Source organism: Nematostella vectensis, chromosome 2, assembly GCF_932526225.1.
Source record: "Nematostella vectensis chromosome 2, jaNemVect1.1, whole genome shotgun sequence".
Taxonomy (NCBI): Eukaryota; Metazoa; Cnidaria; class Anthozoa; order Actiniaria; family Edwardsiidae; genus Nematostella; species Nematostella vectensis.
Window position 1 is genome coordinate 17,492,139 of NC_064035.1, and position 14,720 is coordinate 17,506,858.

Below are 14,720 nucleotides of genomic sequence, written 5' to 3' on the forward strand. Positions count from 1 at the left end.
TGTTTTTTTCTTGGCCAATCAAATTTCTAAAATAAACAAAGGCATTTTTCACATGCCAGCGTGTATTTGCCGTTGGGTTGCCTAGTTCTTATCACGGAGAGTTACTTAAAGTTAAAAAAAAACGACTGTGCCGAATACTTCTTGCATACCAGCGCTCAAGGGACGTAAGCTTGAAGTTTTGCTTGTATTATTAACAAAAAAGTGCATCTATCTTAGATTCAGATTAATTCTATCATCATCTAACACTATGATTTTCATTCAGGTGGTTCCTGTAATAAACCTCTAGGAATGGAAGCGGAAACTATACTAGATGGTCAAATAACGTCAAAACTTCCACATAAAGATGAGTACTCGCCACAAAATGCTCGTCTTAACATGAAGTCAGGAGATGAGAATTGTTGGCGGGGGGAAAAAGACCGTTCTGATTACATACAGGTAGGGCGAGCCGGTTATTACTAATATTAATATATAGATTTAGGTACAGCCTAAAGCGGAGCCATCCTTTTAGAGATAATGTATTTTTTATTCTGAAGCTCTAAATGCTGTGCTATAAAAGAAGGGTTGAGTCTCTTTTAGAATAAGCAGCTAGAATTCATTCATCATATTCCAACATTTAATGAAATACTTTGGAGTGGTGGCTCGTTTCTTATACCCTGAGTTTAAGTTTTGTGTTTACTGTTTAATCGCTTTACGCCATTTCGTTTTTTGCCATTTGTACCGAGAAGAAAAAAACTCAACTTAATTAAAACAAAATAATATCACTAAGTATTAAACATGAAAAATATAATGTGCATTGTGGTAAGACATCAACCAAACAGAAGAAGAAAGGCGCTTGGTATAAGGGAGTGTTCATTATTTATGGCCGAGGGCGGGTCTGTATTAAGCGGCACTCCACCCCCCACCCCTTTGTAAACATCAAAACTTTGTTGACCCCCCCCCCCCCCCCCCCAGGAGAAACCCCAAAACTTGTTTGACCCCACCTCCCCTCCTGCTCTATAAAAAAACACAAAACTACATTAATACAGCGGAACCTGGATTTTACGATGTGCCTAGGGAGAAAGAAAATGTATCGTAAAATCGAGGTATTGTTAGAAAGGGGTCCTCGATTTTACGATATAAAGGAAAATCCATTGGTAATATCGTTGTAGCGAGGTCGGGTTAATGATCAACTTTTACAAAATAATATTATTGTAACTGTACTCTGTGTAAGACTGTACAGTTACTCTCTGTAAACTGTAATCTGAATTTAACAAGATTGGTCATGTCAAAAAAAAAAAATGATTAACTGTACTGTACGTGTGTGGTGTCTTGAGGTTATCTCTCTTTGTTGATAGACAGAATCAGTAATATCATTGTATCGAGGTCAAAATTACGTTTGGGAGAACAGATTTGTATCGTAAAACCGAGAATATCGTGTTGTATCCAACAACAATAATAACAACAACAACAACAACAACAACAACAACAACAACAGCAACAACAACAACAACAACAACAACAACAACAACAACAACAACAACAACAACAACAACAACAACAGCAACAACAACAACAGCAACAACAATAATGCGTTTTTACAATGTAAACGTGAAATATATGTATATAAAAGAAGTATATATGTATAAAATAAGAAACATTTCTTATAGCGTATGGAAGGATATTTGTAGCCCCCCCCCCCCCCCCCCCCTCCCTCGGTCATAAATAATGAACACCCCCTAATAGATTGATCGAATATGATGATCACGGAGAATTTACTTACTCGAAGTTATAGGGGAATCCATTACGAGAATCACCATCACTAACATTAGGGGGAAATTCATTACTTACATTTTAAAACAACGTGAGGAATTTCTGAAAATTGAGTATATTATTAAATTCAAAAGTTTTGCACAGCCTATTCCTGTTTACCCTTGTTTTGATAATACATTTTTTCTTTATACTTCCCCATCTTCGTCATAAGACATTGTTTTTTAAAGATTCTTGTAAGTTTATCTTTTCAATTTGTTCCTAGCCTGCTAGCCGGCTCTCCGGAGATTCGGGATTCCTGTGAAAGGGGAAAAAGAGTAAGGAGAGCCGGCAGCAAGACCCTCTGTTTTTGCAGAGGGTCAAAAGCAGTCAAAATTCAGTCAAAATGGCCTACGTGCAACAAGCGGCCGATCAAAATACTCGCTAACTCGCTACCCGCCCGTTAACCCGTGAATTTTAGAAATACTTGCACATTACAAATAGAGCGTATTTACAAATGAAGAGAATTTAAACTTACTGTCGAATCCGTTGTATCGCGACTCCGCATTTTCAAAACATCGGTTTGTTTTTGTCTTTTGGGATTTTCTGTTCCGCCAGTCAAATTATGCTAAGCCAATCTTGCCATTTCTCGCCTAGTGCAGGTGCCTGTCCTTTTCTGTCGTGATGCTGTCTGGTCTTCGTCCCAAGCGAAGCTTTTTGGTTTGGATCGGGTATTCGTACCAAGACGCAGGAGCCTAAAATGGTGTGGTAGTGAAGTGGGTGTGATCATATAGTATGGTGATGTAGGAGGGTGATGGTGAAGGATGGCTAGTATGCTAGTATGTATGTGGGTGATAATATATCGTTATGAGTGAGTGAGTGTGGTGTTGCAATGTTTAAAGGTGGTGATGGAAGATGTAGCGAAAGGTTAAGATAAAGAGGTGGTTGTGTAGGAATTGGTGAAAGTTAATAATTTATGCTTGTGAAGTTACAGTGTGAAAGAAGAGAAAGAGGTAATGGAATTATTGAATTATGTGCGGTGGTTGAGATTATGGATTATGTGACAACAAGTGAAGGTAATTGCAAAAAAAAATGGGGTTGACAATAAAACGGCATGAGAGTCATGAATGAAAGGGTTATTGTGTTGTGTGCAGAAGGTAGTTAGTGAATATGTAGTTAGTAAGTATGGTATTATGTGGGGATAAACTAGTTGTGATCGGTAACTAGGTGGCGAGTGTTATGTATCGGATGTGAAGAGGTAGTGGCGGCATTGGTGAAACCTGAAGAGAGGAGATGATAAGAGTGTAGATAAAATGGTGGCTACGAATATTGTGACAAGAAGGTGTAGTGTCTGTGAGAAAGTGTGTTGTATGCAAGGTAGGAAAGTAATATGTATAGGATAAAGAAATAAAGAAAAGTGTTAAGATTGTAGAAAGAAAATAGTTAGCTGTAATTGAGAGGGGGAGTACGCGTGAAGGTATGTATCTAATGGAGTGTCTAAGTGTGGTATGATTGACAGGTGAAATTAAAAAAATAATAGAGATAGAGTGAGTGTTGCGAAAATGCTGAGAAAATATTTTTAAAATACTGCATATGGTGAAGGGAAGTATTGTGGATAATGAAAAATGGTGTGTGTAAAATGGCCAAAAGAAGATGAAGTAGGGGCGCGGGAGGCGATAAAGGGAGTGTGGTGAGAATGTAGATGAAGCGGAAAAGTAGATAAGACAGGGAGAATTGTTTACCCTGGATAGAGCAAGAATCTGTGGTAAGAGATAGAATTTTTTCATGTTTGAGAAAAGCTATGATAACGATAGGCCACCATAGAAGTGCACAAAGCGAGACTCTGATTCGCTCAGAATGGTTTTACTGACGGAACAGAAAACCAAAACAAATCGTGTTTTGAAAAAACGGGTCGTGATACAACAGATTCGACAGTAACACCAACAAAAACGGCAATTTTAAGCAAGGCACATCAAGATCGTCTTATTAACAACGATCTCACTTAGATTTCGGAAAGGGAAAGTCGCTTCAGCGTTGATCTAAACTCGGAGGCTTACACTTCTTCAGCTGCGCAGCAAAGATCATTTGCTCTTTGGCGTAAGAGTCATTCTCTAATTTAACACTTGTTTCCGAGGCTTTTTCTGCCTCCTTGATCTTGTCGCATATCAACCCTAAGAGGGAACAAATAACTAAAATTTTCGGACTATCACGGCCAGACTCGAAGCTCATGGCACTCATGGCAGAGACTCTATAGCGGACTTCTTCTTGTAATAATTGCAATCTTTAAGACATAAAACTGGTTCTAATTTTTAGATTTTGTCACTTTATTTGATGACCTGTAGAGATTAGCCAATCAGCGTGCTCCGTTCGTCAGCGAACGGACAACATGCAAAAACATGGGGTCTTGCTGCCGGCTCTCCTTTTCCCTTTCGCACGCCACAGGAATCCTGAATCTCCGGAGAGCCGGCAAGCAGGCTAATTTGCTCCCAAAGCAGAGGATTCAATGTGCCGTCCATTTCCGAATGATGAGCAAGACCTTGTCGGATTTTATACATGTTCGACAAGGTTTAGAGAAAATTTAGTGCTCTAATTCTCCATTCTTTGTCAATCTAGTCCAATCTAGTCTTCCATTTCTTCACCGACCATATCTTGAATGTTTGAAGGTTTGACGGCATTATTTTCGAGCGAAAATGTCTTTGTGTTTATGAGTGACCGCGAGTTGCGAAAAGCGCGGGAAATTAAACAGACGCAGGGTTCCCGTGAGTGCAAAATAAAAAACACAAAAATCTTAATTATTCTAGGTTCTAATGTATTTGTCAGGGTTTTATAAAAACAGGTAACATTCTCGGATAATGTTTAAGTGTTTTAATGTGTATTTTTTTCTGGTGAGACTTCTGCTGGCTCTAGGGCGACATACACCACAGGGTACTCGCGCGATGACCAAAAAAACTGAGTCGCCTAGTTATAGACCATTTCTCTAAACCTATGTAGCTCCGCTATCAAGACTATAAGTAAGACTTACAGAAGCAATTGATAATTAACCCCATGCTCAATCAATTAATCAATCCATCAATCGTCATAATTACCACTACCACATATCTATTACCGAATAACTTTGCTTGTTTTACCAGATTGACCTTCTCGATGTTTATACAATCACCGCCATAGCTGTCCAAGCTTGCACGGACAAAAATGCGTACACAAAATTGTACTTTTTGCAGTACAGCATTGATGGGTCATCGTATGAATACTACAATGATTCAAGTGGCTCAATAAAGGTAGAGTTTTTACTTCGTCCCTCTTTTGCCAAGTAGATGTTGGTCAATGTATTGTTTCTTAGTTGATGCGAATAATTGTTCATGCATATTCAATTATTGTTATTGAAAGTGATTTTATTCTAATGATGTTTTGTGTGATGTTGTAAATGTTCCTTTCCCGTCAACGAACAGCAAAAGGTGTATCAAATACCTCGGTCATATCAGCTGAAAAAAGGGTCATAGAAATATAGAGTTCCCCCTTAGAGCCCCCCCCCCCTTTCCCCCTTAATATATCTCACTCCCCCTTCACGGTATTTAATGAACATTCCCTTGGGGTTGTTGGTGGCAGTCGCCATCTTAGTTAGTTGATGAAAAAAAGGCCAACAACTAACATTTCATCGTATATATATATACACTCGATACCATTCCTTGCTACGAACACGATTATTTCACGGATGATGCATTCTCCCAGGAATTCACTGGTAACACTGAAGACAATAATGACATCAAGAAAAGCGAGTTAAACCCCTCTATTGTGGCTAGAGCTATTCGTATTCAGCCAAAAGTATACAAAGATCGTCCTTCTGGTAGATTTGAGCTGTATGGATGCCCCTTGGAAGGTAAATCATGTTTAAATTTATTTTAGATTTATTTTTATTTATTATATTTTAGAGTTGGAAGGGCAGAGGCATCCTTTGGGACCCAGGGCGACGCGGACACCGGAAGCAGGATCGCGCGCGCTTCCGGTCTCCGCCGCTTCCGGTCTCCTCCGCTTCCGATCTCCGTGTCGCCCTGGGTGGGGCAGAGGGAAGAATGTGGCGGCCATGCAACCCCCATTTAATGTTTTATTATCGTTGAAAAATCATGCTACACCAATCAGAGCAAGAACGAAAACTGAACATATGTGCCCTGATGCATGCACATAATTTTGTACTTAGAACCATCAGTTTAAAAAATGGCGGCTATTCGAACTTATAAAAGACGAGTTGCAATAACTACACAAACATATCGCCACTAATACGACACGATTCTCGTTGTGCTTTTGCTTCCGATCAGCAACACGATAAAATATATCACATAGCCAGTCTGAAAAATAAGACAAAGGCTACAACCGTGACAGTTCAATCAGTAACTTTAAGCCAAACATGATGCCAACCTAAAACAAATCCGTACAGTCTTGAAGATTTATCATTTTACATAGCGCCTACCCCGGGAATAATAAATAGATATAGTCAGGTGCTATTTTAAACCCCTGATAGTACATAATCTATTATTGTATATAAACAAACACAAAACATATACCACAGGTAACAAAGTAAACTCACTCTTATTAAAATATAATGTTGTAAAGAAATACAAATTAGTGTATTGCAAAATATTTCTTCTTATTCATAACTTATTTGACTTATGATCATAAATATTTATACAATTATCTTATATTTTTGCCTTGTATTACAACAGCGAATAGATTCTTTAGTTTCTTAATATTTCTTTCTAATTAAATTTTATTTTATTTTCTAATTAAATTTTAAAAAAGCCATGACCCCTCTAGAAGTAATTAAAAAAAGATAATATTGAAAAATCGTAAGCATTTTATAAATAATAAAATTCATGAGCGGGGAAAAAGTGAAACTCTTTAATACTTTGGATATCTTGTTCGAATCTTCGTCCTCTAACTCTCGAGTCCCGGCCTCTGACTCCATACTCTATACTCTCGGGGTTTACCCAGACTCCTTTTTCAGAATGGACTTTCGTTTAAGGATTATTTATTTCTTCGTCATTCTCTGGCTTGACGGTGTTTATTTTGCAACTCAAAAAGTCGCGTTGTAAGTTACTGCATTTTTGACGTAGGTCAAACACCTGATAAATTCATTCCGTTTACAGAGCTATTGAAGAAATCGTTAGCAAAATGCTCTTACGCGGGGGTGACCTTTGGGAGCGCCCGCAAAGTACGCTGTTTCGAGTATGAATTTATCGCTAATATTTGAACTCGATTCATTAATTTCTTCAATAGCTCTCTCAGTAATTATAGAACATTTTGTAAATCGCAGTGTGCCATAATAAATAAAAATAGCTTAATAATCCAAGAAGGCCGTTTGGTCATCTTTCGGAATATTGAAGTACTCGTTTTTTTTTTAACCTCACTGCTGTTTCAGCGGTTTACCTCACTGCAAAAGAGATAGAGAGCAATGGGTCATCACAAGATCTGTTATTATACATAAATATGTGCTTGATATGTTATAGACGACGCTCCGGTGTTCTCTACTGGAGACTACGCAGAAAATAAACTGGGTTTCGCCGTGACTGTAACTCCCAACGACACACTCAAGCTGGCCATGACGAAAATTCCATCGGGTGTTTCTTCTGTAATGACCACACCTTTCCCTGTAGCAACTTGGAATCGCGTCACTTTGGCGATATTGGATGATTCTACAACCTTTATATCTGTAAATTATACGTCCGTGTTTCAACTGGCGTATAAAGGTTCTGTGGAATCCAGCGTCAATAAAAGGGTGATATTTGGAAACAACTTTGACAGTATGAGAACAGAGAACCTCCAGATTTCAGATTTCCTTGCGTGGACAAAAGTTACTTCTATGGATCAATTCAAGACTCTCCATTATGAGTATGGTGAGTGAGTTTACAGTAGAGTCAATAGTAATGGTGGAATGAGTGACAGAGAGCGAGTATACGTTATGAAGAATAAAAATAAGTAACTGAGCATGATTAAAGAATAAGCAAGTAATTGAACGAGCAGCTGTTTGAATACTAAAAGTATGATTTCATGATTTTCTTCACTTTTAGATGGTTATAACTTTAATCAAGCATATTCGGATACGGGGAACAGGCGGGGTACATATGTAACCCTATCTAATTGGGTTAAGATGTCAAGTTGTGTCGCCAGCCCGCCCAGAAACTTGTGCTCCGGTAGTATTGGGTCCGGTAAGTAATGCGTCCAGTCATGTGCTCTGGTACTGTTAGACCAGGTGAGTAATGCTTCCAGTCATGTGCTCTGGTACTGTTAGACCAGGTATGTAATGCGTCCAGTCATGTGCTCTGGTACTGTTAGACCAGGTATGTAATGCGTCCAGTCATGTGCTCTGGTACTGCTAGACCAGGTGAGTAATGCTTCCAGTCATGTGCTCTGGTACTGTTAGACCAGGTAAGTAATGCGTCCAGTCATGTGCTCTGGTACTGTTAGACCAGGTAAGTAATGCGTCCAGTCATGTGCTCTGGTACTGTTAGACCAGGTAAGTAATGCGTCCAGTCATGTGCTCTGGTACTGTTAGACCAGGTAAGTAATGCGTCCAGTCATGTGCTCTGGTACTGTTAGACCAGGTAAGTAATGTGTCCAGTCCATCTAGTGAAATGTGCTCTGGTAGTGTTTGACTGGGTAAGTAGTGTGTGCTCAGGTACTGTTTGACCAGGTAAGTAAAGTGTCCAGGTTAGCAATGGTGAAATATGCTCTTGTACTCTTGGGACCAGGTAAATAATGTGCCCAGTTTTCCTGGTGCTTTGTGCTTGGTTACTGTTGGACCAAGAAGGTAGTACATATTTTTTTTTATCTCTAATGCCAATATGCCTCCTTTAGGATTTCTATACCTTGAGTCCTCTTCTCCGCGGCAAAAGGGTGAAACTGCGGTCATCGAGAGCAACAATCGCATCAGTGTCTACCAGTGTTTTTCCTTCTCGTACCATATGCACGGTCGAAACATGGGTAGACTTAACCTGTACGTGATTGACGCTGCTTATGGTACTAAGCGGTTACTGTGGAGGCTGACGGGCGATCAGGGGGCTGGCTGGAAGAAAGCCTACGTGTCGATTGACCAAACAAGCGCTTACAAGGTACTCTAAACCCTCCTTGCCGACATCACTTTATCGAATTTTACGTTACTCAGTTCCTCCGCATCAAGACTTTGACCCCAAGTCCTTTTAGCTGATATGAATTTAATCATAGCGGCTTCCAGTACGAAAAGGAACTTGTAAATAGATAGCCTGCTAGGCATGCCCTCCAGTGGATTTATTCGTTTTCGGCAGGCTTTTAGCAGGCTATAAATAGAGAGTGTTACGAAAAGTAAGAGGGGGGGGGGGGGAGAAAGTTGCAAGGGTAGTGGGGTCCTTTGATCTTCTTTTCTGTCCTGTGTGCTGAAAAATATTTGTGAGATTTCCAGGTTCGGATCGAGGCGGTTGTTGGGGACGGCTTCAGTAGTGATGTCGCTATCGATGAACTACGTTTTGACCAGACTTCCTGTAGCACCACACCCGTCATCGCTGTACCTGGAAAATTACCTTCCGGTAAGAGGCTTCAGAACTCCAAATATGTATAATCTTGTAGACTTCAGATTTAATCACGGGCGCGCTTAGACCAATTTTTTTTTTCTGAAGTTGCTTCAGATGTTTGGTTCATTTAACCTGGGAACGGTTGACACCGTATAAGAATCATGGACGGAGAAGTGCGGGGAAACTCCATTATAAAATGCTACGACGGAGACTAATACTACTTAGGGATATACTGTTGATTACTTTTAAAGCTTTACTAAACATATTGGACGCTAGGCATTAATTTTTGTACACTTACTATATTCCTGTAATTTTCTTTCTGGCTGCAGGGTTTGCTCTGAGTCTAATTGTTACTGTCTCTTTCTTTGTTTCCCTAGGTTTCAGAAAGTCTTCAATACTAAGTCATCACGGGAACATGAATTGGCTTTCCTCACAAATCAATTTGGAAATAGGAAACAGGGACAGGTTTTGGGCTCCATGCTTTGTCAAATCTCTGGGCCATACACTTGATGTCTTCTCTAACAATTGCACAAAGAAAGGACCGACAGTTACACTCATCCGCAAGGGGAAATACATCTTTGGCGGCTTCACTGACCGCTCATGGAGAAACCACGGCGCGCGTAAGAAAAACTGAAAAAACGCTTAATGTAATACTAGCGTTTGATGTAATTAAATTTCCCGCTTGATGTAATAACCACAAATTTTAAAAACGAATTTCGATTGTTGCAAATTAAAAGACGACCAAACTGATGTCGAGGGTCAAGGGGTTTTACATTTGTGGTTATGACATTACGCATCAACGTGCTCGTACATTTAGCGGTAATTCGGTTATAACATCAAGCAAAAATTTATTACATTAAGAGTTTGCTGTTTTATTACATTCAGCGGCGAATTTTTTTTAAATTAAGCGTTAGTATTACATTAAGCGGCGAATCTATTACATTAAACATTAGTATTATAGCGATACAACATCGGCTATCGCAGACGCGGTACTTGAGAAAGCGGTAGGCTAAGGGCGCGCGCTCTTCTCTCTTTAAGCGTCTATATGAATGGCCATGATTTTAGACCATGCTATATCTAATGTACAGATCTGCCGGCCCCTCTTTAGTAATTCTTAGCCATGACATTTTATTGGGCCCAAAGGACTCGATTCTTATTAATTATTTTTCAGCCGAGTCTTCCAGTACCAAGTCATTTATCTTTAGTCTCGTTAGTCCTTCTACCTCGACGCCGCAAAAATTTCTCCTTAAGGCAAACATGACAAAAGCTGCTATATCGATCATCGACGGAGGGCCTGTGTTCGGGGGAACTCCATCGTTTGACCTAAAAATTGATGTCGAAACCTCCTCCGTACGGGTACAGATTGGTAATTCCTACGATCCACCGGTAACTCAAGGTGGATCATCTGTAGCATCTGCGGCCGAATTTTTCGTAGGAGCAAGCGAATTTACTGCAGATGACATTGAAGTCTTGTACATAGGTGGTGAGTAAAGAATCAAGCATACCAACCTATGTTTCACCAGATCTTCAGGTAAACCGTTACAGAGACGTAGGGTAGTCAAAGACATCATTCAACTTAGGTGACGATTGCACTAGATGATGTTCTTATGTGGTCTGCCCCTTTTATTCAACGTAAAGCACATTTGCAGTGAATGGTGTTCTAATGTGTTCCATCCCTTTCATTTTGCTTAGATGAAGTATGCATTGAATGGTGTTCTCGTGTGTTCTGACCCTTTTATTTAGCTTAGCTCACGTGTGCAGTGAATGGTGGTCTTATGTGGTCTGCCCCTTTTATTTAGCTTAAATCACGTGTGCATTGAATGGTGTTCTCATTTGGTCTGCCCCTTTCATTCAACTCAGATCACGTGTGCGATCAGTGGTGTGGTATTCCCGGATGGGATTGCGATGACGTCACTGGAAAATGCCTTTGCAACTTCGAGGATCGTAACGTCGAATGGTGTCTAGAAGGTACGGGAACTTTTTTTTAGAAGCCTTCGTGATCATTTTGAAGTTCAATGTCCAATTCCACGGACGAATCACACCAGTTTTTGAAAAAAAAAGCGCTGTTTTACTGTGTTTCAAACAAAAACTTGACTTTACTAATTTGTGTGTTATTTATAAGTGATCATACGATTCGTAATTGCGCTCGTGTGGTTTAAATAGAGTCGCAAATTCGCCCTACGGGCTCGTGCAATTTATTATACTTTTTGAAAAATTACACTTGAACTAAGAAGTCACGTAACTTCTTATTTCAAGTCGCCTCTTCGAGAAGACGAAGTCCTTTAACTGTGAAGTAAAACAAAACAGCCCGCTTAATACGGACACCCCGATAATACGGACACTTATGAAAGTCCCGAGAGTGTCCGGGGTTCCACTGTATATATATATTTAGAAGGGTTTTATTCATTTAATTTGTCAAATGTTGTTTATTCCTTTTTCTGTTTTTGTTTTATTTCTTTTTTTTATAAGCCGCTTCAAAACTATGCGTTTTAGAAATGTCATGCAAAACTTAACAGTGCTTCAAATTCGGATAATTTTAATACAGTTAATTTTAAATGTTGAAAAAAAATCGCAGAATATCCGAAGGTCGACACATGCGTATCATATTCTTTTGCACTAGTTTCTTTTCTCAAGCCTGAATGAACTCGCCTACTAGGATATCATGGAAAATCGTAGAACATCGCAAACGAGCTATTCATGTCTTTTGCGTCGTTGTGATATTCAAGGATATCTTTGAATTTCACAAAGGGTGATCTCGCACCTTTTTTTCTTTATTTGGATTTATTGCGATTTTCTGAGATATTCCAGGATATCACAGAAACTCGACTATTATCGCAAAAAGTGAATTTTCATTTCGCACGGGAATCGCGTTTTGTTGCAATCCTGTCCCGTGCGTTGTATTATTCGAATTCATTTTATTTCTATAAAAACAGCACCCCGTTTAGCTCCAATCATAACATAGTTTGCGTTAGTAGGGAGTTCGAGTTAGTGGAGATTTCGAGTTACTGGCGAGTTCGAGTTAGTGGGGAGTTCGGGTTATCTTCCTATCGACTGTAATCCTATACAGTCCTATATTAGGACTTTCTTTATAATGAGGACCTAAAGTTTTCCAAGCGTGTAATTTCTCTCTCGTTAAAAAGGTAAGAGTCAGTCGTCATTCTCGTCGTATCACCATGAAAGCGAGTACTACAACGACCTGAATGTTTTACCCTCAACCCAATCGGGGGCAAGCATAATGCCTCATGGCATCAGTCAGAAAGCCGTGAATATCGAGGGAAGCAGGGCCTATGTGGATCTCGGCAGCTACAAAGGCTCGTGTATATTTGATGATAGCGCTGCAGGACTGTCAGTCTCAGTATGGTTGAGATATGATAACAAAACCAGGCAGATTCTTTTCAGCATCGGTAAGTCATAGTTATCACCGCTATACACCATAAGGCTGTCGTCCCCTATAATCATCACCGCCATGATCCCTATCATCATCCTATATCATCAGCAGTAGCAACATCATCATCATCATAAGCAGCACCAGCATCGTTATCATCATCTGCCCCCATTACAAAACCAACAACATGAACATCACCCACTGAATGTCGATATTATCGGCAATGCCATCATCACCGCCCCAACAGCCTTATGCCCATGCACTTTAATAACACTGTCTTCATCAACAGATCGACATTGAAGTAGTGACAGAAGTAGAGTAGTTGTTTTATATCATGTGTTGACTTCTTGTTTTTGTTGTCGTTTTTGTTATGTTTTAGGCCAAGATCCATTCGAGGGTTCACGGCTGTTTCTCTTTCTAAATAATTCGTCTACCGATAATTTGACTGTCGCTGCACGATTCCTAAACAAAACAAACCACTACTCATTCCAAGTGCCATGGAACCTTTGGGCTCATCTAGTGATATCATGGTCGACTTCCGACCAGTCATTGACAGTGATCGTAAACGGAAAGCCAGTCGATACTCTTTCGTATCTTGTGTGCTTCGGGTGCCCACCTGTTATCTCCTCGTATAATATCCATCTAGGAAGCAATGAGGAACAGACGACGGGCGTGCAATTTGATGAGTTTGCCGTGTACTGTAAACCTCTTGAACTTGCTTCCATCGATTCGATGTACATCTTTTACAAAGGTAAAATATAGACCACGGATATCAAGCGATTAATTTAGTGAGTGATTTACTTGTTTTACCATATTAAAATATGGTAATTACCATAAAAATATGGTACTCTTGTTTCCACGATAATATAACTGTTGTCACCGTTGTACTTTCCTACTCTTGTTACCATGGTAATATAATACTCTTGTTATCTTTTACAAAGGTAAAATATAGACCACGGATATCAAGCGATTTATTTAGTGAGTGATTTACTTGTTTTACCATATTAAAATATGGTAATTACCATAAAAAATATGGTACTCTTGTTTCCACGATAATATAACTGTTGTCACCGTTGTACTTTCCTACTCTTGTTACCATGGTAATATAATACTCTTGTTACTATGGAAATATGATGCTCTTGTTACCATGGTTATAGGACACTCTTTTTTCTTAGTAATGTGGTAATATAGTTGCTATGGGGATATGATGTTATTGTCACCATGTTGATTTCATAACCCGGGTAACGTCTCTTGCAGGTGCGCTTGGTCTGCGAGCAAATTACACTCTCCTATTCCCGGATAAGACTTGGAGTTATTACTGGACATCTCTTGAGTACAGTGGCTTGTTAGACCTACAAAACAATTTGCTTAGAGATGTATGTATCTTTGTAAATACCCTCCTCCAACCTTTCCCTACACTTTCCTATTACCGGATAACACGCGGAGTTATAACTGGACATCTCTTGAGTACAGTGGCTTGATACACCCACAAAACAATCTGCTTAGAGATGTATTTATCTTTGTAAATACCCTCTTTCAAGTCCTCCTCCCTTCACTCTCCTATTCCCGGATAAGACGTGGAGTTATAACTGGACATCTCTTGAGTACAGTGGCTTGTTAGACCTACAAAACAATTTGCTAAGAGATGTATGTATCTTTGTAAACACCCTCCTTCAACTTCTCCCTACACTTTCCTATTACCGGATAAAACGTGGAGTTGTAACTGGACATCTCTTGAGTACAGTGGCTTGATACACCCACAAAATAATTTGCTTAGAGATGTATTTATCTTTGTAAATACCCTCTATCAAGTCCTCCTATTCCCGGATAAGACGTGGAGTTATAACTGGACATCTCTTGAGTACAGTGGCTTGTTAGACCTACAAAACAATTTGCTTAGAGATGTATGTATCCTTGTAAATACCCTCTTTCAAGTCTTCCTATTACCGGATAACACGTGGAGTTATAACTGGACGAGTACAGTGGCTTGATACACCCACAAAACAATCTGCTTAGAGATGTATTTATCTTTGTAAATACCCTCTTTCAAGTCCTCCTCCCTACACTCTCCT

At 39.6% G+C, this 14,720-nt stretch overlaps 1 protein-coding gene across 3 annotated transcripts in view; it reads left to right on the top strand.

Moving 5' to 3' along the window:
• The window catches only part of LOC5515780, a 56,697-nt gene that overhangs the window by 13,967 nt on the left and 28,010 nt on the right, over positions 1 to 14,720 (top strand). For all 3 annotated transcript variants that reach the window (XM_048723619.1, XM_048723620.1, XM_048723621.1), the window contains 13 exons: positions 263 to 435; positions 4,857 to 5,003; positions 5,455 to 5,602; positions 7,227 to 7,613; positions 7,788 to 7,925; positions 8,575 to 8,828; positions 9,155 to 9,278; positions 9,641 to 9,883; positions 10,435 to 10,746; positions 11,124 to 11,231; positions 12,404 to 12,667; positions 13,028 to 13,399; positions 13,906 to 14,024. In XM_048723619.1, coding sequence (XP_048579576.1) covers positions 263 to 435; positions 4,857 to 5,003; positions 5,455 to 5,602; positions 7,227 to 7,613; positions 7,788 to 7,925; positions 8,575 to 8,828; positions 9,155 to 9,278; positions 9,641 to 9,883; positions 10,435 to 10,746; positions 11,124 to 11,231; positions 12,404 to 12,667; positions 13,028 to 13,399; positions 13,906 to 14,024 — 2,789 coding nt within the window. The remainder of the gene's footprint in view (positions 1 to 262; positions 436 to 4,856; positions 5,004 to 5,454; positions 5,603 to 7,226; positions 7,614 to 7,787; positions 7,926 to 8,574; positions 8,829 to 9,154; positions 9,279 to 9,640; positions 9,884 to 10,434; positions 10,747 to 11,123; positions 11,232 to 12,403; positions 12,668 to 13,027; positions 13,400 to 13,905; positions 14,025 to 14,720) is intronic.